The following is a 27,163-nucleotide window of genomic DNA, read 5'->3' as shown; positions in this document are numbered from 1 at the left end:
ATCAACCTGCAAGGGTCTGGCTAAATTACTGTTACTTAAACATTCTTTATGGATTGCAGCCTAGTCCTATGCATGTTCTTGAACGTAAATTCACGGAATATAATGGGCCCATGTAAAAATAACACCGTTCCAAAGAAATCTGGAATCGCTGTCCTATAAGCACAAAAATTCTGCTAGCTTCCCCCCGCCCGGGAAAAAAAACACTTGGTGGGGGGGAGGTTGGTTTTTTTAACTTCCTCTTGTCACAGATGGACTTCTACCAAAACAAAGTCGGCCGAACTAACGTACGGTAGTACCGAAGAACCCGGCAACAGGCTTGGGGAAAAAAAGAGATCCAGTTGAAATGTAAACAGTAGCCTTGCGACATATTAAGGGCTAACAAGTTTCCGTGGATGAGTGCCCACCTCTTTCCATGCAATGATTCAGAAGTGGGCTCCAGCCCAATGAAAGCTCGCACTGGAACCGATTCGTATTTACGTTCGAGATGCTACAAACCCCGTGGATGTTTTGACTGCCACAAATTAAAAAGCACCACCTCTTCCGGCTCGTAAGGGGGGGGGAAATATCAGAAAATCTCAGCGATCAGGCTCTTCGGGAGGCGCGCGGGGGTGGGTGGGTTCCGCTTCAGAGCACCTGGGAGCCCTCGCCTCGCCTCTCCCTCCCCGGCAGCGCCTGCCTCTGGACCCTGGGCGGGAGTGCGAGGGATCTGGGTCGGCGCCCCCTTACCTGACGAAGGCCTGTTGGAGTAGCGGGTGCAGTAGACCCAGGCCGGCCACGGGCCACAGCATGGGCTGCCCGCCGGGGAAAGCACTACTGGCCTTAAAGTTGTGTGCAGAGCAGGTAATTTGGCTCCTGCATCAATTCGTTTGCTCTGGAGCCCTCCTTCCTTCTTCTTTTTTTTTTTGAGACAAAAATGTGTGAGCCGGAGGCTAAAAAACTGTGAGCTAGTTTAGAGGGAACGCTGCTGGGAACCCTGCCTAACTCCCAAGTAGAAGCGTCCAGCTGGTGGCAATCCTCTGCACATTTACTTGGAACTTTACTTTTGCGCTACTAGGCACAGTGGAGTTTACTTGTGAATTAAACTCCATCAGGATCGAGGCCGCTCCCCCGCCCCAAATTTCAGCCCAGTCCCCCCTTTCATGTCTCTTCTCTACCCCCCCTTTATTCATCCAGTCCAAATTCAGGCATTTTCTTCAACTATATTTATTAATTCATCTCCGCGTTCCACAGCCACCCCCGCCGATTGGCTCCCTCGACGTTTGGCGTCCTTGCTGGCGGCCAATCGGGAGGCTCCCTCGCGCAGCAGAAAGGAAAGCGCATTTCCTTGCCTGGGAAGGTTTGAAATTTGCAACGGAGGCTTGGCGGGCGGGGCGCGGCTCAGCCGGGGGTCCGAATAGAGCCGGAATTAGTGGCGCCGGCGCCGCTACGGGGAGAGGACGGGGCAGCGGAGGCCCTCGCGGCAGCCCCAGAGGAGACGGCAGAGAGCCGTTCAGAGGAAGATCTGGAGGCGGCAATGACAGTGGAGGAGGAGAGAGAGGACGAAGGAGAAAAGGGAAGCCGATTGGGAAGGGGGCCCATTAAAATCACAGGGGGGCCGGGCCCCACAGGCCCCTGGTTAGCTACGGGCCTGGCTGCAGGTGACACCGTGCTAAGCACTCATAGGTACGTAAAACAAACAAAAAAGCATCTCTGGCAATGAACTTCCTCTGAGGGAACCAGTGCAATGCAGTGGTTATGGTGGTTTGAGAGCCACTGCCAATTACTAGTTGGCTGTTGGACTAGAATCTTAGGGACCCAAGGCTTGACCACACATTCTGCCATGAATATCATCATCATAAACTTTATTGCATTAGCTCATGGCCTCAGCAAACAGCACCAAGAACAGCATCAAGAAGAAATACAATACAGTAATCTCAATACTAATAAAAAAATCTTAGTATTCCATTGAAAATTTATAGCACATTAACTGTTTAAAATTGAACAATGAATCAATCAGTTAGTAAACATAATACATAATCTTATCCATTGGCCACACTAACAGTAAATGGTTTTGAAGAAAGCATTTGTTGTTGTTGTTCAGTCGCACAGTCGAGTCCGACTCTTCGCGACCCCATGGACCAGATCACGCCAGGCCTTCCAGTCTTCCGCCGTCCTCTGAAGTTTGCTCAACTTCATGTTCGTTGCATCTATGACACTGTCTAACCATCTCATCCTTTGTCGTCCCCGTCTTCTTTGACCTTTACAACCTTGCAATAAACTTTGCCATTTCTGACGTTACCCCTTTAATTTTATTGGCAAGCACTACAATTAGTCTATTGTTGTCCGCTCCCCCTGGGTATCACCATAAAATCTTCCCAAGATACCATTCACATTCTAGTGCGAATCTTGGGCAGTGGGAAACCATGTGGCCTTAATCCTTGATAGATTTTTAGATCACAGGGGCAGAAACGTTTGTCATATGGAATTCTGATGTAGCAGCTTCTTAGCATTGCCAGTTGTAAAATATCCAATTGTGCACCAGTGAATGCTTTCCTATACTTGAAATCTGATACATTGGTAAAATAAGATGGGAGGGTTAAAGGAGAAGGTATGAGTTGCTTATAGAGAGCCAGTTTGGTGTAGTGGTTAAGTGCACGGACTCTAATCTGGGAGAACCGGGTTTGATTCCCCACTCCTCCACTTGCACCTGCTGATGTGACCTTGGGTCAGTCACAAGCTCTGGCACAGCTGTCCTTGAAAAAGAGCAGTTTCTGTCAAGAGCTCTCTCAGCCCCACCCACCTCACAGGGTGTCTGTTGTGGGGAGGGGAAGGGAAAGGAGTTTGTAAGCCGCTCTGAGACTCCAAGTGAAGGGCGGGGTATAAATCCAATCTCTTCTTCTTCTACTACTTCTATAAAGGGGAGCTATACTCAGGATATCTAGCAGTGTAGCATTCATCTGAGCATTTATGTCCTGCTGTCTTTGTTTTATTGATTGCTTTGCTGTGGATAAACCAAGCCCACTTTAACAGTCTTCCAAGAACCCAAGTTTGGCTACTAAATTCAATATGTGGCTTTGCCATGGGTTGACTTTCCTTTCTTCATAGGCCAAGGTTAATAAACTTGAGCTTAAACCAAACAGGATTTTCACCCAAAAATTAATGGCAGCCTTGTGGACAAAGGACAACATTGGCAGCAGGGCTGACTTGGATCTAGCTATAACTGCTTATAAATTTATTCTGGATGATTTACAGTGATTTGTACATTTCCACTCTCCCAAATTCCATATAGAATCTGTGGCAACACCTTGGTCTTAGAAATTTCTAGCATTGGGGGTACCAGACAGCCTCCTTTTGTTCTGTATAATGTAAGAATGCCAAACACAACCTTATCAAATTTCTTCTTTACATATTTGATATGTGCTGACCAGGAACCAGAATTATGGAAAACTACTCCAAGATATTTAAAGAAAGACACTTGCTCTAATAAATTCCCATTCACGGTCCATTTATGAAAGTGGGGCCTTTTACACTAAAGAATATTATCTTAGCTTTGTCATAGTTAATGTTGAGGTAATGTTTAAAGAAAGGCTCTAATAAATTCCCATTCATAGTCCATTTATGAAAGTGGGGCCTTTTACTGAAAACTATTAGTTTTGTCATAGTTAACATTTAGTAGATTATTTTGACAATAGAGGCTAAACTGTTTTAAAAGCCTTCTAAGGCCAACTTGTGTATGGGATATGAGTAGCGTGTCATCAGTGTAAGGAAGTACTGAAATAGCTTTTCCTCCAGGCCTTACTGGGAAGTATTGTGTTTCTGACAAGTGTTCACCCATATCATTTATATACAGATTAAAGAGCAGAGGCTCCAGGATTCAGCCCTGGTGTATGCCTTTTGAAGCTGGAATTGTGTAGGACGATTGGCCATGGATTCCTATTCTGACTTTAAGAATAGTATTAGTATGAAGGGCTTTGATTTGATCCAATAGCCTGCTGTCAATATTCAGTTTACTTAATTTGTCTTATAGGTGCGTGCTGCCTTGGGATAGAATCAAAAGCAGCTTTAAGGACGATTAATGCAACATACAGTTGCTTGGATAACCCGTTCACATATTTATTGATAAAACACTGCAGAAGAATGCAATGATTTAAAGTTGAATGACCTGATCTGAATCCTATTTGTCCTGAGGCTAACAGATCATTTTCAGACACCCAGTCTTCTAACTCTGATAACAGATGCCTTGCATAGAGTTTGCCAATGACATCTAGCAAACTTATTAGCCTGTAATTAGATGGATCTTTTCAGTTGCTTTTCTTATGGATAGGTACAATGATGGAAGAAGACCTCTTCTGGGGGAGCTTACCAGTTCTATCTATATGAGCAAATAAGCTAGCTAGAACTGGTGCCCACCAGTTACTGAGGGGGGAAACTTAAGCTAACTGCTGTCTTTCAGGCTAGCCTACCTCACAAAATCATTGTCAGGATAAAATGAGGATCTGAGCAGGCCCGTAGCTACAGTGGGGCATTTTGGGGCCTGGCCCCCTGATTTCCTGCCAAGGCCCCTGACTTCCATCCAGCCCCCAGGACCCACGGCTCTCTGGGCCACCCAGAGGACTCCCAACTCTCTAGGCTACCTGGAGGACTCACCACCACTGCCCCTCCCCCAAGTGTGGCTTGCTTCCCCATGTAGGGAAGCAGAGTGGAAATGCCACAAAAGTGAAAAAAATTTTTTAATTATTTTGTGACGTCAGTGCCCCTGACTTATTTAAAGGCCACCTGAATTACAAAAGACTGGCTCCGAGCCTGGATCTGAGAGCCATTTATCCCATGGATAAAACTATACTAGATAGACAGAAGCATCTACAGCTATTTAAAAAAACATTACAATTCTTTGATCAATAGCTGCAAATCACACCATAAGAACATAAGAGAAGCCAAAGTTGGATCAGGCCAATGGCCCATCCAGTTCAACACTCTGTCACACAGTGGCCAAAAATACCAGGTGCCATCAGGAGGGCCATCAGTGGGGTCAGGACACTAGAAGCTCTTCCACTGTTGCCCCCCCCCCTCAAGCACGAAGAATATAGTGCCTCACTTGCCCCAAACTGAGAGTTCCTATCTATAACTTTTGGCTAATAGCCACTGATGGACCTCTGCCCTATAAGTTTATCTAGTTCCCTCTTGAAGCCATACATGCTTGTCACTGCCACCACCTCCTGTGGCAGTGAATTCCATGTGTTAATCACTCTTTGGGTGAAGAAGGACTTCATTTTATTTGTTCTAACCCAACTGCTGAGCAATTTCATTGAGTGCCCACAAGTTCTTGTATTGTGAGAAAGGGAGAAAAGTATTTCTTTCTCCACCTGCTCTATCTCATGCATAATCTTATAAACCTCAATCATATCACCCCTCAGCCATCGTTTCTCCAAGCTAACGAGCCCCAAGAGCCCCAAGAGCCCCAAGTGTTCCAACCCTTTTATCATTCTAGTTGCCCTTTTCTGCACTTTTTCCAATGCTATAATATCCTTTCTAAGGTGTGGTGAGCAGAACTGTACGCAGTATTCCAAATGAGGTTGCACCATTGATTTATATAGGGGCATTATGATACTGGCTGATTTGTTTTCAATTCCCTTCCTAATAATCCCCAGCATAGTGTTGGCCTTTTTTTATTGCAGTTCCACATTGTCTCGACCTTTTCAGTGAGTTATCTACTATGACTCCAAGATCTCTCTCTTGGTCAGTCTCTGCCAGTTTGGACCCCATCAACGTGTATTTATAGTTAGGATTTTTGGCCCCAAAGTGCATCACTTTGTACTTGGCCACATTGAGCCCCATTTGCCATGTTGATGCCCACTCACCCATCCTCGACATATCTCTTTGGAACACCTCACAGTCCTCCCTGGTTTTCACTATCCTGAACAGCTTTGTGTCATCCGCAAATTTAGTCACTTCACTGCTTACTCCCAACTCCAAATCATTAATGAACAAGTTAAAAAGCATTGGACCCAGTACTGATCTCTGTGGTACCCCACTGCTTACCACCCTCCACTGAGAAAATAGCCCATTTATACTCACTCTGTTTCCTATTAATTAGTCAGTTCTTTTTTTTATAAATTTATTTTCCATATTTTCACCTTTACATTCCACAAAATCTATATATATAGGATATGATAATGAATAGATCATTTATACATCTCCAAAAATCTTTCAGTTTCAAAATATAGGGTTTTCACTAGCACTTTGCTCACAAATTATACTTTTCTTTTATGCTTTAGCCAGTCATATATAATCTTCCATCTTTTCCAGAATACATTCTCTGATTTATTATTCAATTCTAAACTCAATGTATCCATTTCTGCAATGTCCAAAATCTTGTGTTTAAGTGGTATAAGTGGATGGTATAGCTTTCGATTTCCACCACCTTGTAATTAGTCAGTTCTTGATCCACAAAAGGTCCTTTTATCCTGTAACTATTGAGCTTGCTTAGGAGCCTTTGATGAGGAACTTTATCAAAAGCTTTCTAGAAGTCAAAGTAAACAACATCTATTGGATCCCCCTTGTCCACATGTTTGTTCACTCCCTCAAAGAACACTAAGAGGTTAGTGAGACAAGATCTTCCCTTACAGAACCCATGTTGAGTCTGCATCAATAGTTTGTGTTCATGAATGACTTTAGGTAAAACCATGGGGTAAATCCAATCAGAGTATTCAGGCATCAAACACACAGCAATATAAGATAAAGATGTGATATGAAGCCTCGAATCATAAAGACCCATGACTATTGTGACAGACTGCACATTTAAAAGCTTAGAAGTGCTGTACAAACAGGTAAAGGACTGTGAAGGGTTAATTCTTCACAGAGCCTGAGAGCCTTAAGTGACAGGCTGTTCCAAGAGATCTGATTGGTTAGCATCAACTGGACAGAGAAAGACTTCTGAACTGGATGCTGAGGAGAATTCGATCTGATTTCAGTCCTAGAGAAGGAGGAGGAGGAGGAGGAGGAGAAATTGGATTTATACCCTGCACTTCACTCAGAGCAGTTTATAATCTCCTTTCCCCCTCTCCACAACAGACACCCTGTGAGGTAGGTGGGGCTGAGAGAGCTCTCTTAAACACTGCTCTTGAGAGAACAACTCTGAGAGAACTTGTGACTGACGCAAGGTCACACGAGCAGCTGCATGTGGAGGAGTGGGGAATCAAACCTGGTTCTCCCAGATCAGAGTCCACACTCTTAACCACTACACCAAACTGGCTCTGACAGTTTTGGAATTCAGCTCTGATTGAGAGCAGTTTAACACAGACAGGAGAACTGGGGAAGGTTAGCAAGGATGAGTTGGTAGTTAAACAGAGACTCCCATTCTGGCCAAGGAAAGGGGACAGATATTCTAGGGAGAGAAGGGATGATAGCTCAGAAGAATGCAGAGATCCCTGGTCTGGTGTGGTTAGAAACTGCCTTTAGAGCCTTAAAAGTCAGTTAAAGACTCAAGTCGAGTACTGGTGTTTCAAGAGAAAGGGTTTGGGTACTGGAAAGAGCATACCAGCCTTCTGGAAACCAAAAGAGTTAGAAAATACTGATAGAAATTGCACTGAAGTATTTGGGGAAAACTGGATCAAAAGCCTCTCAACATAAAAATTTAAGTCACTGTGAAAAGCTTGAAGCTCATCAGCCTGAAACATAAGAACTAAAGTCTGTGCAGGTACTGGTTTTACTTCAGAAACTTCAACCCCTGATTTCACCTGACCTTTTCCCTCTATGTTGAATGAAATATTTTGCCAGTTTGGAATATAAAAACATCTTGAGTGTCATTTAAGTTAAAGGGGGCTCCCAATCCTTCCCTCAGGTTCCTGGGCTGAGCAAACAGTCAAAATATTATATGGTGACAGGGTGGGACAGCCAAACCTCTTTAGAGATCACACCAAGACATGTGAAGTTGTTATTTTACATAGAACACATTACTAGGGTGGCTCAGTCAGAGAGGGAAAGGAAAATGGAGGGAAAACCTTGTCTCCGAGGGAGGGAAGCAGATCGGGGGGGGGGGGATAACTATAAAATAGAAATATGAATTAAAATGAACCCTCACTCTGATTCTGGCTTCCAAATGCCAACCAAACAAATACAATAAAGATGGCTGATGCTTGGACTTGGGAAACTTTCAAAGAGAGTTTGTTTTTATGTGCTTATACTTATTTTTAAAATTTCTAGAATGGTTTATTCAGCTTTTGGTGTGCTAATGCCATATGACCTTGATTCACAGACAGAACGGTAAAAAGAGTATTCTCTTTAGAGATCACACCAAGACATGTGAAGTTGTTATTTTACATAGATACCACAAGAGGCCCAAACTCCTAAGTCCTAGAAGAACACACTAGAATTTTAATACAGCCAAGAGTCCAAAGATGCACACCTCAAGCACTGACACTGTTCCCTCTCCTCTTCTCTAGTACAAATCACAGCTACACACAGGGCTTTCAAAGTAAAGATTACATATATGGCAGTTTCTACAGTCTCCTTTTGCAGTCCTTCATTAACTGAGTGGGACTAGATCTGGGAAACGGCGTCTGCATATTGGAACTCACAATTTTATTTGTATTCAAATTTTTGAGCTCCCGTTGAACATTTCACGACTTGAACACGGTTGATAAGCCAGAGTCAGTTTATCCAATATGTAAGGTCACTGATACAGGAAGTATTCATTTTCTACCTACATTATTTGTTTCAATCCCGCCTTGTGCCAGAAGAGAACTTCAATAATAAGAATGCTACTTCACTGTATGATTCTGGTGATGTTGCCAGTATCCATGGGCACAAGATCTTGGCTGCAAGGCTACTTTGGACTTTTCCAGAAAGGAAGTGAAAATGACACCATCACAATTTTTGTGGCATATTTCTATGAAGCCCATGACTTGAATGCAGAAGATCTTGGGGTCACTCCCTGGCATCTCCAGCCAGAAAAATCTCAGGTGGCTGACATTCAGGGTAGATTGTGCTGGCCACAATAAATCCACTGAATTCATTATGATACATTTTTATGTGTAACAAATTTCCCATTGGAAATGAGTTTCTCATTGAAAATATGTAATTACTGAATTTTTTCTTGCTTCTTTAGGAGACAGCAAGTGCAGATATCTGAGGCCCAGGGCAACATGCCTTATTCTTCTGTCCATGTTGGCTCTTCCCTCTTGCAATGAGGCAAGATAAAACTACCATCTGAGAGAGCCAATCACTGGATGTATTCAAGAAAATATGGATATGTATAATTTGCATAATTACATTGTTCTCTTGGATTGTTAAATGACTCTTTCACAGTTGTCCCCTACCACTTATTTGCTGCTGCCTTTGATTTTAAAAGGCACATAATTAAAAAAGAGCAAAAAGAAGTCTGAGATTTTTTGCCTTGGGATAACAAGGTGACCCAGTTAGGACTTTACCTTGTATGGAATATGAGACATTTCAAACAAGGTACATTTGCCTGGTGATCCTGTTTATGTTGAATTTCTCAGCATGCCTACCTAAGATCAGCTTTGCTTTCAGCAAACAAATTGTCTAAGTAATTGTTGCCAGGACTATGATCTCAAGCCTTCTCAAGGCCAGATCACAGATTTCCACGTAAAAAATACATTTTGCATGCAGTTTTAACTGCTCAGTTCCATTAATCATAATCAGGGTCCCAAAGCTGTTATTTGTGATTTAACTGGGAGAAAAGAGAGATTTTAAAGCAGCAGTCTTTTTCCTTAACAACAACAACAACATGAGGAACCCAGACGTTTTCTGCAGTATCAAGTTTCCCCGCGCTTGCACTTGTATTCCTCTGCTGTTTCCCCCCATTTCTGCAGATGTATTTGGCTTGGCAGGAGCAAAAACGCAGTTTGTCCCCTGTTGCTCTGCATCATCAGACTTCCCTGTTTCCAGGAAGTTTTTCCAAGTGCAGTATTCAACCCACACCAACCTAGTGGGGAAATCTTTGCTCATTCAGTGTTTTTCAGCCCACTCCCTCCCTCCATATTTGCATGCTCCACCCACCAAGCTCTGGTTACTGCAGAGCAGTTTCCAGTCAATTAGCTTAATGTTTTCAATTCTAAGAGCTTTTCTGCTGTCCATTATAACAGATAGTGCTGTGGCATGTTAGCTTAAAGTGACTATCCAGTAACCAGAAGTCTGCATGATTGAATCTCAACTGGGATTCTGGATTTTTAAAAATTTCTTGTGTTTGAATGCAATTTTGGCCATTATAGCCTACTCAGCAGCCTGCATTCCTCCAAAGCATCACATTTGAAAATGTGGCTGACATCAGTCAGAGCCCTCCCTCTCCCCGATTTAATATCACTCCTGTAACATTTGCAGTAGGATTTTTAAAAAACGTATTCCAGAATTACAACTTGGAACAAAGCTCCATGAGACCAGGAGATGCAGTGTCAACAATTGTCAGGACAGGAAGCAAGAGCCACACTGCAGAGGATAACCATTTAAAATTTAAATGGACAAACACCCAGCTGAAATCCATTCGACCAATCAGAATGGGAATCAGGGGGGGGCATGGTGAGAAACATCACTATATGCGGAGAGAGGAAGGAAGTTTTGACTGCGGAATTGATGCCACAGATCAAAGGCTGCTGATAAACAAAGAAAATGCTGCATAGAAGGCACCTACTGTGGAAGTGGTCTGCGGACTGAAAAGGAATTATCTGTGGAGCTTCAGAGGGGTGAGGACGTAATACGGAACCAGTCCCAGTGAAACAAAGCAATTAACTTTTACAGGCCCATTCTGCATCTAGCATTCGCTCCATTGTTTTACCAAACCCACACTGGAACAAAAAAAAAATGGGGCTCAAAACCACATTCAAATGCCATGCTGACTGCAGTCACCCCTGAATGGCCTTAAAATGGCCATAAATCTATGCAGACACTACCATAAAACCGGGAGATCAAAGGAAGTGAAATTGGCATGCAGCGTGGAGGCTACCATAAAATCTGACAATCAAAGAAAGTGAAAGTGGCATGCAATGTAGAGGGGAATTTCTGTTCCAACGTGGGTTTGGTAAAACAGCCGAGTGAATGCTAGATGCAGAATGGGCCACAGACTGATGCAGATTTGTGATCTTTATTGCATCTGCTTTCTTGTGCAGTGTGGGTTGAGTGAACACGGGATGCTGCAAAAGACACAAGAACACGGAATGCTGCAAAAGACACAAGAAAGCTAAGTGGCCCCTTGAAACAGGGTATACATAAAACCTAAGGCTATCTTAATCCAAAAGATATTCTTTCCATTTACATTTATATCCTTCAAGAATTGGTAGCAGCATTTCCAAAGCAAAACCAATGACATCTTTGGAATTCGCTCTGAAGTACAGTTTACTTCTCAAATTTTATTTCTGGCTCAGAGAAGTCATATTGCAAGCCCTGCTGCTGAGGAAGTTTGTCAGGAGGTGTTTCTGGGTAGCACACGTGTACAGTATTCACTGTAAGTGACCCAGTTCTAAAAGGAGATTCATTATTAATCACAAAAGGAAGTAGATTTCCTAATTTATAAATGCCAAGGACTGCAAGCTTGTTTTTAACAGCTTTTCTCCTACGGAAATTATATGGCTGAGAACTTAAATTTGCTAAATCCACACATTTATCGTGAAGTAATACATGTGACTGGTGTGCAAAGTACTGTAGCTAAATGAATAAAACATGATTTAAAAAATGAAAAACAAAAACAGACTGAGATTGCTGCTCATGTGTTTTGTATTCATTATGAAAATCAACATAATTGTTGATACAGGCTGGGATGTTAACTTCCTGTATTAGTCATGAAATGCTTTACGTGGTGCTGCTTGGAAACAAAGGTTAAAACGTGTCAAGAATGACCAAGGTGGGGAAAAAAAACCTTTTAAGATTCATAAAATGAGTTCATTCATACCACTGGAAATGATCTGGATTTGTCTTGGCCATATAGCTAAGGAGTTTCTTGAGGGGAAAGAAACAGACTGTCTCTCACACCTCTTCACAAGCAAGGGTGGACTGGGATGTCATAATGGTCCATTAAGCTAGGCCACAGGGACCACTCAGCTTGAATTTGGCTGGGAGCAGTGATAACAGCAAGCGCATACTTGCCTGTCACCTCTCTTGCTATTGCTGACTGGGTTCAGTTGAGATGAGTATACCCCTCCTGAGGGATACTCTTCAGGGGTAACCCTCCCAAGGGGATACCCTTCCCCTCTCCTCGAGAGCTTTTTCAGTAAGTTAAAGTCCACCTGTGCTCAGAAGTTGCTGTTTACTTTGAGGGCTGCATTGTCGTTCTGAGGAAAAATAAAGAACTAGTCTGCAGTTTTAGAAGAAGCAGCCCTGCCAAGCTGAGGGATGGACTATAAACTGTGGTTAACAATAAAAAGAGAAAGGTCAAGTCAAAGTTAGAAGTTCTTTCTCAGATAAAGTATCATGCAGGAAATTTCAAGAGAAGTTTAAAAGGGGTTTTGAAAAAATAGCTTTCTAGGGATCATCTACAGGGAGCTGTGGTGGCTCAAGTGGTTAAGACGCTGAACTGCAGGCTGTGGAAGGGCAGTAGTTACGCAGTTCGAGACCTGACTTGCCGCATGACTGAGTGAGCTCCCGTCTCTAGTTCCAGCTCCTGCCAACCTAGCAGTTCGAAAGCAAGAAATTACAAGTAGATAAATAGGTACCACTTTGGTGGGAAGGTAACAGCGTTCCGTGCGCCTTGGTGTTTAGTCATGCTGGCCACATGACCACAGAAAACGTCTTCGGACAGCGCTGGCTCTTCGGCTTTGAAACGGAGATGAGCACTGCAGCCCTAGAGGCGGACTCAACTGGCTTTCGAGCAAGGGAACCTTTACCTTTACTTTAGTGATCATCTATACAGTCCTGTATGGAATGCAGGTTGGAAGGCAAACTATGCTATGGATCACATCTGCTTCGCACCACTACTGGATGTCCTATCGAATGTTTGAGGCTGGTAAACAAACTATCCGTATCCTAGTCAAATTTGATAAGAGCTGACACAAATAGGACTGCCACTGAATTGTATCTAAATAAATGCTTGTGTGGAATTTGGAGGTTCCTGCTTGAACAAACATATGACGAATTGCAAGCCAGGGTTGGGGAATGGCTAGCTATTTTTCCCCAAAAATGTTTGTATAATGTACTATTGTTGTATGAACTGGTTAAAAACAACAAACATTTATTTATCTATTGTTAACATGACAGTGAGTATACAGAATCAAGCTAGTTATTTGGTTACTACCTATGCTACATCTTTGGGGTTGCCCCACTATAAATGTAGAACAGACAGCGGATTTTGGGTGCCACAAACAGTGCAATCTTAAACAGAGTTGCAACTTTCTAAGTCTACCTTTCTAAGTCAAGGAGTTTAAAAGGGTATAATGCTTCTGCATTTTAAGTGGGGCATATTGTATTGGACTTCCTAAACACATTATTTGGAAGTGTTTTTAAAAGTTGTCTGCCGCCCATATATCATGACCAGTGTTCCCTCTAAGTGGAGTTAGTGTGAGCCAGCTCACAGTTTTTTAGCCTCCGGCCCACACATTTTTGTCTCAGCTCAGGAAGGATGGCTCCAGAGCAAACTAATTTATGCAGTAGTCACATCACCTGCTCACAACTTTAATGCCAGCAGCTTACAAAGTAAGATTTTTGCTCACAGGACTCCACAGCTTAGAGGGAACATTGATCATGACCACACTTACATTATTCTATAAAGTAACTCTTCCTCTGTAAACACAGTAGTGTCCAGGGAGGGTGACCAGGTACAGATGAGCAGGTACTGAGGGGAAATTAAGTTTGACTTCAGATCAGACATGGTTAAGAGTTTGACTGCAATCCTGTGCACACTAAGGACACTTCAGCTTCAATGAGTGCGTTGCTTGTCTTGGGAAGGAGACCCTTTGGTTTATGAAAAGTACAATTCACTGCAAGTTGATAGTCCACTGCCTACAATAACGTATTTTAATAAACCTTATCTAGCTTTGGCTTGGTGTGATTTCGATACTGGAAAGAAATATACATATGAAGCTGACTCATACTGAGTGAAGACCCTTAGTCTGCACAGGTCAGTACTGTCCACTCTGGTGGGCAGCAGCTCCCTAGGCTGTCCAGTGAGGGACTGAACCTAGGACCTTCTGCATGCAGGGCAGGCACTCTGCCACTGAGCCCCTCCCCAATAACTATATCAGGAGCAACAGAATGACATTAGGATATATTTTAAATGCACTTTTCAGATCAAGTCATCCCCTTCTGAGAAACTCATAGTTTCTACAAATGCTACCAGCAGTTACAATTGAAAATCACGTTACCTTATTTGTACTAAACATACCAGCAATTTTACTCCTATACACCAACCAAGTGTATTTTAAGGCTACTTCAAGAAATATACTCTTAAAAGCAGCACACTGAAATTTACAAACCAGCAGTTCTTCCACCTCCTCCATGATACAAATACAAAATCATTCTTTAACACTGTGTTCTTCCTGAATCACAGAAATAGTATGGGGAAAAAGAGGGCTGAAAAATGCTTTCTTTACTGTATTTTAAATTGGGTGGCTTAATGCTTCTTATGGTCATATTGTCAGATAAGAATATAAAATCAAGAAAAGATTGTTGATGTGTTAGTAACGGCAAAATCACAGACTTTATATCTTGAATCCTTTCCTTGGGTTGTAATTTATCTGGCCCAAAACAAAGGAATTAAAGGAATTAAGTGGGGGAAAATAAATTCTCTGCTTTGTTAAGCCAAGGATCATTATACCAGTTGGGTTTTAAAGACAGCTCTGTAAACACAGTTTGGATAATCTGCTCATGAATTATTATCTGACCAATAATTAAGTATTAGCTGCAAAGGAGCATGCATTTTCCAAATGTTTGGCGTAATACTCACTGAAATATAAATTTGTATTTGGGCAGTTCCACTTCAGACAACAGGTAGGGTTTTACATGAGTGAATATTCCTCCATATATTTTTTTAAAATCTTGCACTAGGAAAGAGCTTGTCACTGAGAAAGCAAGATTAAGGCCTTTTATTTCTTCTGGTTTTCCAGTTGTTTGCTGGAGAAACATGCCATTTGGTGAGCCCCCCCCCCACCCAATATAAAGTGGTCCAGTTCAGATACAGGTTGTTACATCACTGAGAATATGCCAGTGGGTCAGGGATATTATGCATTAAAGAAAAATATAAACACTTGATATTTATTTATGGATACACTATGTCAAGGTCACTTCATAGTTCTGCACTACAAACAAGCTGAGCATGGATTTTTGATCTAGAACTCCATAAGGGAAGAATAATTGAATCTCCTTCCCCAGTTTTCACATTTAAATTAAGACTGCCTCTTATGGCATAGTTTCAGGCAGGTAGCTGTGTTGGTCTGCAGTAGAAGAGCAATATTTGAGTTCAGTAGCACCTTAAAAACCAACAAGATTTCCAGGGTATAGGCTTTGACTCTAGAAAGCTTATACCTTAAAAATCTTGTTGGTCTTTAAGGAGCTACTGGATTTGAAAAGTGCTCTTTTTATGGCAAAATATAAAAAAATACGAATTTCACTTCCTTTAAAAGTCTTTGGAATCCTGTATGTTTAGAGGGCAACAGGATCACACTCACTGGTAGGTGAGCACTTACAGAAACCACCTACAGGAAGCCCAATAAAAATACAAAGGTACACAAAATGGTTTTATATGCACAATTTGGACTTCTGAAAAAATAACAGGGTCATAACACAGGTAGGAAGCCTACACATGTAGACATGTAGGAATCCCTGCAAACCCCATTTATTTGTACTAATGTCTGGGAGAAGGACCTGTGGGCATGATACTGCTTGCCCTCTATGTTCATAGAATGAACACATTTTGACCAACTTTAAAGAAATGCAGTGTTTACAACTAATTGAAATATGTCACTATAAGACTTATAAATATGCATAAGGTAATGCATTAAAAAGTAATGCTACTGATTATAATACTTCGCATTTACAGGCTGACTTCGAGTGTTTAAAAAGTTGTCATCCATTATCTTCTCATAATGAGGGAGCTTCCATCAGAGCTCACCGGGATTCTCCTTCTCTCTCCCAAGCCTGGAAAATGAAATCTGGCTGTGCCCGGATGTGGCAGCCCTTTGCTACCCCCGGAAGGAGGAAGAGGTAAGGAGAGTGGCATCACCACTCTCAGGAGGGGCAGCAGGGGGCAGAGCTGACAGGCTTGTAAGGATGGCTCCTCCCCTACCTTTTCAGTTGCAACTGCATGCTCGGCCCTGAGGAAGCTCTGTTATGCAGCACTCTGGGCTTAGGTTGCAGCCTCCTTACAGGGTGGTGGCGACGAGACAGCGTGGCAGTGCAAAACGGGTCAGCAGCAGATCTCCCTTAGTGGTGGCAATGTGCAGGCCATAAAGGCTAACCCCCACAGGCTTAGTATCCCATTCTCTGTCACGTGGGGACCATGTGTATGGGGGGAGGACAGGCCTCCAGTTGACCTCCTGGTCCTAGGGACAGCTTTTGCAATGGGGAAGGGAACTTTCACAGGGTTGGTTGGTTCCTAAGGTAGGCTCCTCCTCCTGGGAAGTGGCCCCTTGAGTGCTAGGGATATAGTTGGTTAGCTAGGCCCCCCTTCCCCTTGGAGGTGGGCACCTTGTACCTCAGGTGGTTGGCCTTTTTGCCCAACCAGTTCAGGCAGCCATTTTGTGGGCCAGTGGTGTGCTTCAGCCTTTGGTTGGGCCAGGTGTGATGGCTCCCAAGGGCAAACAGCCTGCACATAAAGCCCCCCCCCCAAAGAGGGTGGTTCCCCCTCTTTCCTCCTCAGATGAGGACGAGGATGCCCCAGAGAAGCAAGCCATATAGACAGGGTTCAAGAGCTGAAGAGGGACAAAGGAGCTCCCTCAGTCCCTGCCAAAGTGGGGTTTTGAGAGAAGGCAGACGAGGATGGCAGCTAACAAGAGGTTTCCAGGCCAAGGTCTTTGCTCGCTTATCTGCTATGAAGGGCACATCCCATAATTCACCAGGTGCAGTTGGTTGGTGATGAAGGCTTGCCAGCTGAGGTGGCTTTGCAAGGGCAGCAGGTGGACACAGGGGAGGCTGCTTCTGAGGGAGGATGCACGGACACAGGTGGTAAGTACGACCAGCCACATTATGGTGGGTTTGCTTGGTCCTGGGGGCCCTGAGGTCAGCTTGCTGCTTCTGGGCCTTCAGCCACTTCACAAGTGTGCAGTACATCTCTTATACCTGCCACTGCACAGCACTGGGGCTAGGGTAAGGGACAGGGTGCACTGCAAGGGACTTGGAATTATACTCCTGCAGAGCTCCCTCCCCTGCAGGCTGCACCATTGGGAAGTTGGAGGTAAAGGGACCCAGCCCAGTTTAACAGAAGGCACTGGAGAGCTGGCTGTGCATTTACCCTATGAGAACTGATGGTTTATACTTGTTACATGGTTTTACCTTCAGTTTTCTTATCCCATAACAAGCCCATAAGTCCCCGTTTATGGCCAACAATTTATGCTCGGTCAAAGGCGTGTGGTTTGGGAAAAAATAGCAAAGGAGCTGTTGGAAGGAAGGGGCTTGGGCCCCTTTCCTGCCCCTCCAGTTCCCAACCTTCGTGTTTTCCCACTTGGGGCAGTACCTAAGAAGGCCCCAGGGGAGTATCATCTGATTCACTACCTTTCATATCCACGGAGAGAGTCAGTAAATGATGCAATTCCCAAGCACATGTGCTCCATTAGGTATAACTCCATTGACCAAGCTCTTCAAGTTGTCCGGCACTATGGCATGGGGGTTGAAATGGCAAAATGCCACATTAAATCTGTCTTTCGCTTTCTCCCAGTCCATCCTGTGGACTAAGTTGCTGGGTTTTTCATGTGATAGCCAATTTTATATGGACAGGGCCTTACCTATGGGGTGTCTGGTTTTATGCATTGCTTTTGTGTGCTTACATTCATTTTTGGAGTGGGCACTTCACCACCATATAGGATTAGTTAATACCGCCCATTATTTAGATGATTTCCTGTTTGTGTGCCCACAGGGCTCTGGACAGTGTGCCAAATTGTTAGAGGGGTTCATGAGCTTAGCTGAGGAGCTTGGTGTCTCCTTAGCTCAGGAGAAGGCAGAGGGACCAGTAACTATTTTGCCCTTCCTTGGGGTAGAGTTGGACACTGCCACTCAGGTGTCTTGGTTGCTAGATAGCAAAGTTGGGGTCATGAGTGCCAGGATTGCAGAATTTAAGGGTAGGGAAAAGGTCTCTCTGCTGGAATTACAACAGTTGGTGGGCCACGTCAACTTTGCAAGCTGATAGCACCGGGCCTTTCTCTGCAGGTTTTGTGATGCCATGGCAGGGCTTCACCTTCCTCACCACAGGGCTCATGTTAGCAGAAGCATGAGAGCCAACCTGGAGGTGTGGGAGGAGTTCTTACATTCCTTCAATGGGGTTTCCTTTTGGAGGGTCGACATGAGAATCGAGGCCGAGATGCAGATTGTATCAGACACGGCCGGGTCCTTAGGCTTCGAGTTTTACTTTCATGGACATTGGTGCATAAAGGATAGGCCAGGGGAATGGGCCGCAGCAGGGCTAACTAGGGACCTCACTTTCTTAGATTTTTTTCCTCCATTGTGGTTGCAGTTTGGCTGTGGGGGGATGCTCTTGCCAACCACATGGTTCATTTCTGGTGTGACAATTTTGTGGTGGTCCACGTTATTAATTCCTTCTCATCCAAATGTCCATTATGGTGTCTTTGCCTTAACATACTGATCCTAGCGAGGCATGTTCCAGGGGTCAGTAACAGGATGGCAGATGCTCTATGCACAAATGCCCCTGGAGCTATGGCAGCTTGGCAGGCTGAGGCACACAGAGTGATAGACTTAGCAATAGCCTCTAGCACAAGGAGAGCTTATGACCTTGCTGTCCGACAGTTTGAACAGTTTAGGCAACAGGTAGGGCTCCAAAAGTCCTGGCCAATCCTGGTGGAGGACTTGATGAAATTTTATGTCAACCTCAAAGGTAAGGGCTTGGCTGTGAGGTCCATTAGGGGCTGAGTTTCAGCTTTGGCATTTGTCAGCAAAGCCCAGGGCTTCATGGAGGTGACAGGGGACTTCCATATCCGGAAGATGCTGGAGGGCTGGTGGTGGCGTGCAGTTCTAGTTTTGAGGTTTGCCTCTTTCATGTGGCAGCGCTGGTGGCCTTGGGGGGGGGGTTCATTTTAGTGAGTTGGTGGTTACATCCCATAATAATAGGTTGGGCTGGGCTAATGATTCAGGATGTTCGTTTTTTTAAAAAATAAATTTATTTTTAAGTTTTCCAACTTTACATATAATCAAGTTACAATTTCAAGCAGCAGTGCTATCCTGGCTGAGGGAGTGGATCACTCTAAGGAATGATAGAATGTTAGCCCTAGAAGGCTTTGATCGAAGGGTGGGCTGGCATGCGATATTATGGGATAAAAAATACGAAACTTATGCTTTTATTAAGAATCACCCGATTAGAGCTAGCCTTCTAAAAATTTGGAAGAAGACCAAAATAACCTTTTATGATAAATTGCCTAGGTGGATAGCCCCCTTAGAAGCCACTGTCTTACCAACTTTAATGTCAGATACGCGGGCCACAACTTATGAGTCTTTTCTTAATGAGGCTAATGAACTAAAATCTCAAGAAGAAATGGATATACAATTGACTTGGTGGGAAAAAATGCTACATAGATGGTATATGTCTCCTGAAAAGTTGGCTAAAATATATACTGGACTGGATGCAAAATGCTGGAAATGCAAGTCCCAGATTGGTACTTATTATCATGTATGGTGGTTATGCGCTGAGGTGAAGGCTTTTTGGAGGGAGGTGCAGAAGTTGATCTGGCAGATTACTAAAATACAAATTCCTATGGACCCTGAGATATTCTTGCTGAACATCCTTCCAGATGGTTGGAGACAAAAGGAAAAGTTCCTAATTCTACATATACTCACAGCGGCCAGGTTGGTGCTGGCCAGGGAATGGAAAGCTGAACAGGTACCGACAAAAGAACAACTGATTAACAAAATGATTGATATTGCCGAAATGGATAATCTAACTCAAAAGATTAACGGAAATATGAGTTTAAGATTCAAGAACGTTTGGTCACCGTTATATAAATGGTTAAACGGCTAGACAATGATTAAGATGAACTTAAAGAGGTTCTGTATTAAATGTATTTGGTGTGGTTTGTTGGTGGAGGGTTTTGTCGTTGAGTCCTCTGTTGTGTTAAAATAAATAAAGATTTATTTTTTTTTAAAGTTACAATTTCATACATTTGGGGGTTAAGTCAACCTCTTTCTTCGTACCATTTTATGGCTTTTTGCCATTTCAAGTTAAAGTGTTTTGCCTGCTAAAAACATATTGAGCTTGTCCATCTTGATTACTTCATAGAGGATGTTGGTCAGATCATCCTTACTCGGTAGTTTATCAGATTTCCAATTTTTAGCAATAGAAATCCTGGACATTGTAATAATATATACCACAATACATTTCTCATTAAATTTTAGCCCGTCAATGATTTGTTTTAACATCTGTTTAACAGTTTTCCAGAATTTTTGTATTTTTTCGCATTTCCACCATATGTGGAAGTACGTTCCAACATTGTGTTTGCATCTCCAACAGGATCCCGAAACATTTGTATACCATTTTTGCAATCTATCTGGGGTCCAGTGCCACCTGTGTATCATTTTTATTATGTTTTCTTTATAGGAGGTTGCTCTCAATAGCTTAATTGATTTCCAGGTTTTTATCCATTCCGCTCCCTCTATGTTTCGACCTAGATCTTTTTCCCAACTAATCGCTGTCGGTTTTTTCAACTCCTCTTTTAATTCTTCTTCTAATAGGAAGTTATAGATTTTTTTGATCAATTTATCTTTCCCTTTCAACCATATCTTATCTAGTTGCGTTTCTGTATTATAAAAGTCTATTTTTTAATCTTTTGTGAATCTTGAGCTTAGTTGATTCCTTTCCTATATTGTTAGCTTTATACTCAATGCTTGTAGTTCTTGCCAAGATTTCAATCGGTTATCTTCATCCAAGAAAGTTTGGTAGGTTCTTGTGTTATGCTCATTCGTTAAGGTTGGGATTACGAAGGCCTCCAGGGGTGCCACCCATTTTGGTGTTTTCTTATAATGTTGTTCTTTTATTTTATTCCATATCTTCATTAGTGGACCTCTTATTATATGATTCGAGAAATTTTTATGCACTTTGTCTTTCTTGTACCACACATAAGCCAGGATGTTCGTTTGTTGAGGGTAGTGTTCTTATCAGTTAGGCGGTCCAAGACTGACCAGAGACAGAAAGGGGTGAGATCACGATCTTGTTCTGAGTGTGAGTTATGTCCAGTGACTGTGCTTCATCAGTACTTGGCAGTCGGGAGGAGATGCAGGTATACTTTTCCACAATAAAGACTCTTGCCCTTTAACTAAGTACCAGTTCTGGACTCTGGAGTTCTGGGCTCTGGAGAGGCTGGGGCTGGGAGGTTTTAGGTTTGGCACACATTTGTTTAGGATAGCTACTGCCTCCATAGCTGTGGCTATGGGTTATCCAGCCTGGCTATTCAGTGCCTTGGTAGGTGGCGGTCTCATTCTTACAGGTTGTACATTTGTGCACTGTTGAGAATTTGTGGTTCTGTTATTAATTGTGTTCTCTTTTTAGGTTTTCTGGTCCACCAAGGGATGCAAAGAGTCACCACTTGCGGTCACAGCATGGTGTTCTGGGCAGCTCACTGGGCCAGAAGGGTGCCTATTGGTTCGCAGCTGGGGCTCACTGGGTTTGCCATGGTAGAGTGGTGGGGTCACTGGGGCCTGAGGTGGCTAGGCCTCATGCCCCTTTTGTTTGAGGGGAGGTCAGGTCCTCGACCTCATGTGCTGGTCATCCACTTGGGTAGAAATGACCCAGGCCTGGTGAAGGGAAAGGCTCTTGTCATTCAGGCTAAGGCTGACCTGAGGCTAATACGGAGCAGGTGGCCTGGGGTTCAGATTATCTCGTCTGCCATGCTGGGTGTGGTATGGGGTGGGAGACCCGTATTGTCTCAACAGGGCTTGCCACAAGGTGATTACAGAGCTTAGGAAAGCTCTTGAGGATGTGTTAGGCCTGTTTTTGCCTCACCTCAGGATATGGGCCAAACTTGGAGACCTGTATGGGGGGTGGCATTCACCCAAAAGGGCAACATCTTTTTTAGAGGATCTGCCGTAAGAGCTGCAGGCAGCTTTGGGCCACCCAGTGGGTGCAAGGTCCTAAGGAGAGACTTGGCCTTGGTTGTGGCAGGATAGTGCAGGAGAAGGACAAGCAGATAGAGGAGCACCCTTTGGCACCCCCACATTTTGGGGCATAAGGGGTCTCTCAGAATCAGCCTTCAGGTTGTGCAGCTCAGGGCTGGGAATGCAGACTGCCTGTGGTACCACCCTGGATAGATCCTCCTCTCAAGTTGTGCAGCTTGGGGGACTGGAGCTCCAGAGGGTAGCCTGCTATGCTGGCTGGGTCCAAACTACATAAGGATGGCTCGTGCCAGGGGCAAGGTGGCTTGCCCAATATGGCAAGGAGGGGTTGGAGACGACCCCTGGCCTTAACCTATCCTGCACTGCGAGGTTGGCCCTTCCTGCTTACATGGTGTAAATAGGTAATAAAGTGGCAATTATTTATCCCAACCTTGTGTCTGTCTTTCTTCCAATGGGGGGGGGGGGAGGCAATCTCTGGTCTCCTGTTCAATACCAAGTTGGGTAACTAAAACCAGAATGCTTCTGCAAATGGTGCATGCTGTCTGGTACTCAGAGCCTGCTGCATCCTGCCCTGCTGTGTGACCTGAGTTCAGCCCTCTTACTGAGCTCAGTCCTGCCATACATGGCAGACTCTATGTACCCTCCTGATCTCTCATTACCTAGATTTTGAATGAGTCTAATCACAGAGCTTCCCTTTTGGATTACTGCCTGTCCAGACACTTGAGATTCTCACCTGAGGAATTTCTGCTTAGGTGCTGAGCTGATAGGTAACTATAAACATAGGCTTCCCCTCTGGCCTGTATTTCTCATGTACTCTTCCTATTTTTCTTGAGAATATTCATAAAACAGAATAGTCTGGAATAGTTGCACTTCACTGTGGGCATTCAAGCATTTGGTACCATTTTTGCATGCTTGATATTTTATCACATGTACTTGACTATATTGATTATTCCCCTTAATAAAACTCTCTCTGCTTTCACTATATCCAAGACTAAGTGCTCTGAACTTGCCTAACAGTCTTGTGACTTTGAAAAAAAAAAGGATCCCGTAGTTACTTGTCTGCATGTCACCTCCCCAAGCCAGGCATAAAACATAACACTAGATCTTCCCACATGGTGTTGATTAGGCTTGTCCAGAATGAATTTGGACCACAGTGGAGAATGGGCCTCATTCACACAGACACACATATTCTACATGTATGTCTTCTCAGCCACACATGGTAACAGCTTGCATTATCCTCTCCATGGGGATGAGGCCTATGGGCTTACCAAAGGACATGTAGCAATCACATGACAGAGGTAAAATTTAAATTAGGGACTTCTTGGTCCAGTTTTTTTGGCCACCACCTTACATTAGCTCTTTAGTTGTCACATTTTACAGGATGAATCTTTTCAATTGCAGTACCCTCGATTAAATCAGTCTTGAAGTATGATCTACAGCCTTGTTCAAACATGACAATTTATGCCTTTTGCAGCCATGAACAACCTTATTAAAATAAAGCAATTTATATCCATTGTGGTCACTGGGACTAAAGTTGGCTTAAACCCAAATTCTTTGGTTTAACCAGATTGTAGATCAGGTTTTCAAGAATACTGACATCAGTGAGATTAAACTGGCCCAAGTGCAAATATTCTTGCTTAAATATCCATTGTGTAATACATTTCAAAATAAATAACCTGTGGGCACTACACATCTGTTCAGTGATTTATGAACAGCCAGAACTGTAGATTTGAGGGGAGACTACGAGAAACAGCAGCAGCTGAATATAAGTAATATTGGTTATTGGATGGAAATTGTATCTGAGTGACTTTGAACTCTTTAGGAGTTAGGTTCTCTGCAAGAACAGTTATGGTATATCTAACTAGAAAAAGTTGGAGCTGTATTCACCCACGTCTTGGATGATTTCTCAGAACAATACTTACCAATGTTGGTAGTTTCTTAGGAAGATTGGGGGGGGCTTTAGGCTGTTCTTGCACAGACAACGCTCTTTTGGGGGGGATTTAAAAAACCCATCCATATTTTTTTAAGTTTTCATATTTTTCTTCAAACATAGGAGTTCCCCCAAGTTTGCAGAACTATCTGTTTATAGTCAGTTTGACCCCAATCCACAGATTTAAGTCTCCACAGATTAGACCACACTTGACTATTAGAACATATAATACCTTTGCCTTGTTTGATTTTGTGTTAACAAACCTTAGAGGGCAAAAATATGCACAAATTGCTTCTGCCCAAGCCCACTGAAATCAACGGACTTGGACTATAGTAACTCTGCTTTGGATTGCACTGTAAATTAGTTTCATCATCAGCTATTATAGGAAAGGATAGTGAATATACAAAACAGAGAAGTATTGTGCAACAGTGTTGGGGGGGAAAGCAGATCCAGTCACATTTCAGTAGCATTCGACAATTCCAGCAATCTGATTTACAGAACATTGTGCCAACATATCATGTCTACACAGAGATTAGGTGGGAAGTCAACCACATATTTGAAAAGCTTCAGACCTTTTATTAGTTCCATCCATCTTATTTGGGATGAAACATTAAATACAGCTAAAACGGAGCGCAAGCATACAAGGGGATTCACATAGATATTAAAGTATTCATTCTTAGACGTGTTATTCCTTATTAAATTATAACCATAGGGTATGCATTTGAAAATAAGAGGGTCGGAATACAGGTTTTGACTTCAGTGTTTGCACTGAAAATGCATGATGAAACTGATCAATCCTTCATGCTCATTCCTTTTCAACAGGGATTCATTATTTTTCTTGTGTACAAAAGACTATGGGAAGGAGCAGGCATGGGTTCTGTTTTGCATGCCAAAGACATCATCTTTTGTTTGCACCCAAAAAAGGGCTGGATGGCATCTTGCCAGGGAGCAAGAGAACATGAACAGCAGATATGCTTATGGTGGTTTATCACTGTAGCAGCTGGAAACAGGAAGCTATTATATGCATTGCTGTTGGTAACTCACTGATAATTACTGCAAAGGAGTCTCGGAGGAACAATAATTCGTAAATACATTGTTCTTTTTTGTTATTGTTTATCATGGGCCTGTTACACTACAAGCCAGAGCTGTATGAAGCCTGTTCGGTCTGTCAGGAAACATTTAGTGATGAATCCAGTCTTCAACGTATGTACCCCTTAATTTGATATTTTAATCTTGAAGAAATAGCCAATTGAAACATGTCACCGGCCTTAATTAGCAAATCTCACTATTGCTAATTCTTTCACTTTGTATATTTCTTCTTCTGAGGAAGAACTCATTTGCTGTATTTCCTAGGTTAAACCTTTCAAACTTGAAGAAATTTTCCCTGCTGATTTCTTTGTTGAGGGACATCTGCCCTCAGAACCCACAGAGGATTCTGGACTTTGGAGTCATACAGGGCACTGGACAGAGCCTGTTGGGTCTTATCATCAGCTCATGAGAATGGAGAACCCAGAGCACACCCTATACCAGAATGTGTCTTTGTAGGGCTGGGGCAGATCAGTGGTGACTGCTCTGGCACAGATTTTGAAAATCACTGTCCTAGACTTCTTCATTTTGGGTCATGTGAATATGTACATCTGAGTTAACTGCTCTTTTTAAAACCAAATTGTCACTCAATACTGAAATGCAACACAAAGGAAATCAGAAGCACTGAGTTAACTATGAGTCTAAGAAAAATGTCCTACAAAGTTGTACCCACATGAGCTAAACTTTAATTTTAAAAACACTCATGGAACAACTTACATTTAGATGAAGCTGGTTTGTCCAGTGGCCAATGATTTTGTATTCTGTAGTTTTATTGGTTATTTGATACTGGAAAATATCATAACGTCCAGGTGCATCTCCATTTTCATTGAAAATAACAGGTGTTCCAGCACTCCCTAGAAAAGATCGTAACAAAAGTCTTACTCAATAATTTCAGTAAGCACTTTAACCCAGAATATTCTGTAAATTACAATGGCGGTGGGTATAAAACAGGATGTTGAGACCGTTCTGCTTCATAGTAAAGCATAATCACCACAATAATTCTACCACACATCCCCAGTCTTTTTGGCACAAATACTTTTCATGCATTCTAGGCAAAACCTCTCTACAAATGTCATAATCTTCCACAGTTATTCATTTTTCATATAACAGAATTACAGCATTATCAGGAAAGAAATGAAAAAGGTGTGTGTGTGGGGTGGGTGAATCCTGAAGTGGACTCTTATCATCCTAAACATAGAAGCAGGTTCAGTCTGTCACAAGCATTACTGACAGAGTCCCTTTTCTATCTGGCAGATCTCTGATGCTAACAAACTATGAAAGCCCTAGCTTTCAAGAGTTCCTTTTAGATAAGGAGCAAGGTTACTGTAGTTTTCATTAGTGGATGACCTGGCGCTCCTCATGGATTGCATAAAACCCTTTTTCTCTGTTGGTCAGTAGCTCCAGAAGACTCTCTTCTACTAGACGTTTATTCCACCCCTCTGGTAAAAGTGAGGTGCCAGTGCTCATTGGTAAAGAATACACTTTGAATATATGACAATCAGTTATAATCCTAGGCATCTTCAAATAAGACAGGGAAATGCCATTGCATAAGGCTTTGATTAATCCTGTCAGTCAGAATAACGGGTTCCAGTGGTCTGATTCAGTATAAGGGAACCCTTAGGGGAAAACCTAGTACTTAATACAGAGAAATAAGAGATATACAAAAACTACAGACACTTCTAATCTCACCTCCTTTATCCCACAGGAATATGAACAACTCCCATAATTAAAACAATTTATCCCTTCTCTGAACTACCATAGGATACCCTCTCAGCAGCTTTTCACAGGGAGTCTTCTGCTTTTCAGCAGAACTGACATTATACAGAGAAAATTACTGAAAATGACATTTTCCTTGAGCAGTTCCTTAAGCACGCCTCATTACCACTTTGAGCTTGCGCACCATTAGAGCCATAATTAGTAATTGAAAAAATGCAAAAGAAAAGGCGGATACCATTTACTATG

General features: G+C 42.9%; 1 protein-coding gene across 1 annotated transcript in view; it reads right to left on the bottom strand.

Moving 5' to 3' along the window:
- The window catches only part of LOC107109475 (metabotropic glutamate receptor 8-like), a 331,492-nt gene that overhangs the window by 161,448 nt on the left and 142,881 nt on the right, over positions 1-27,163 (bottom strand). The window contains exon 3 of the mRNA XM_015410111.1: positions 25,919-26,055. Within this exon, the coding sequence (XP_015265597.1) occupies positions 25,919-26,055 (137 nt within the window). The remainder of the gene's footprint in view (positions 1-25,918; positions 26,056-27,163) is intronic.

The sequence above is a fragment of the Gekko japonicus genome, unplaced genomic scaffold (assembly GCF_001447785.1).
Source record: "Gekko japonicus isolate JY-2015 unplaced genomic scaffold, Gekko_japonicus_V1.1 scaffold481, whole genome shotgun sequence".
NCBI lineage: Eukaryota > Metazoa > Chordata > Lepidosauria > Squamata > Gekkonidae > Gekko > Gekko japonicus.
Note: the sequence above shows the minus strand (reverse complement) of the source record. Positions and strands in the feature narration are given on the sequence as shown.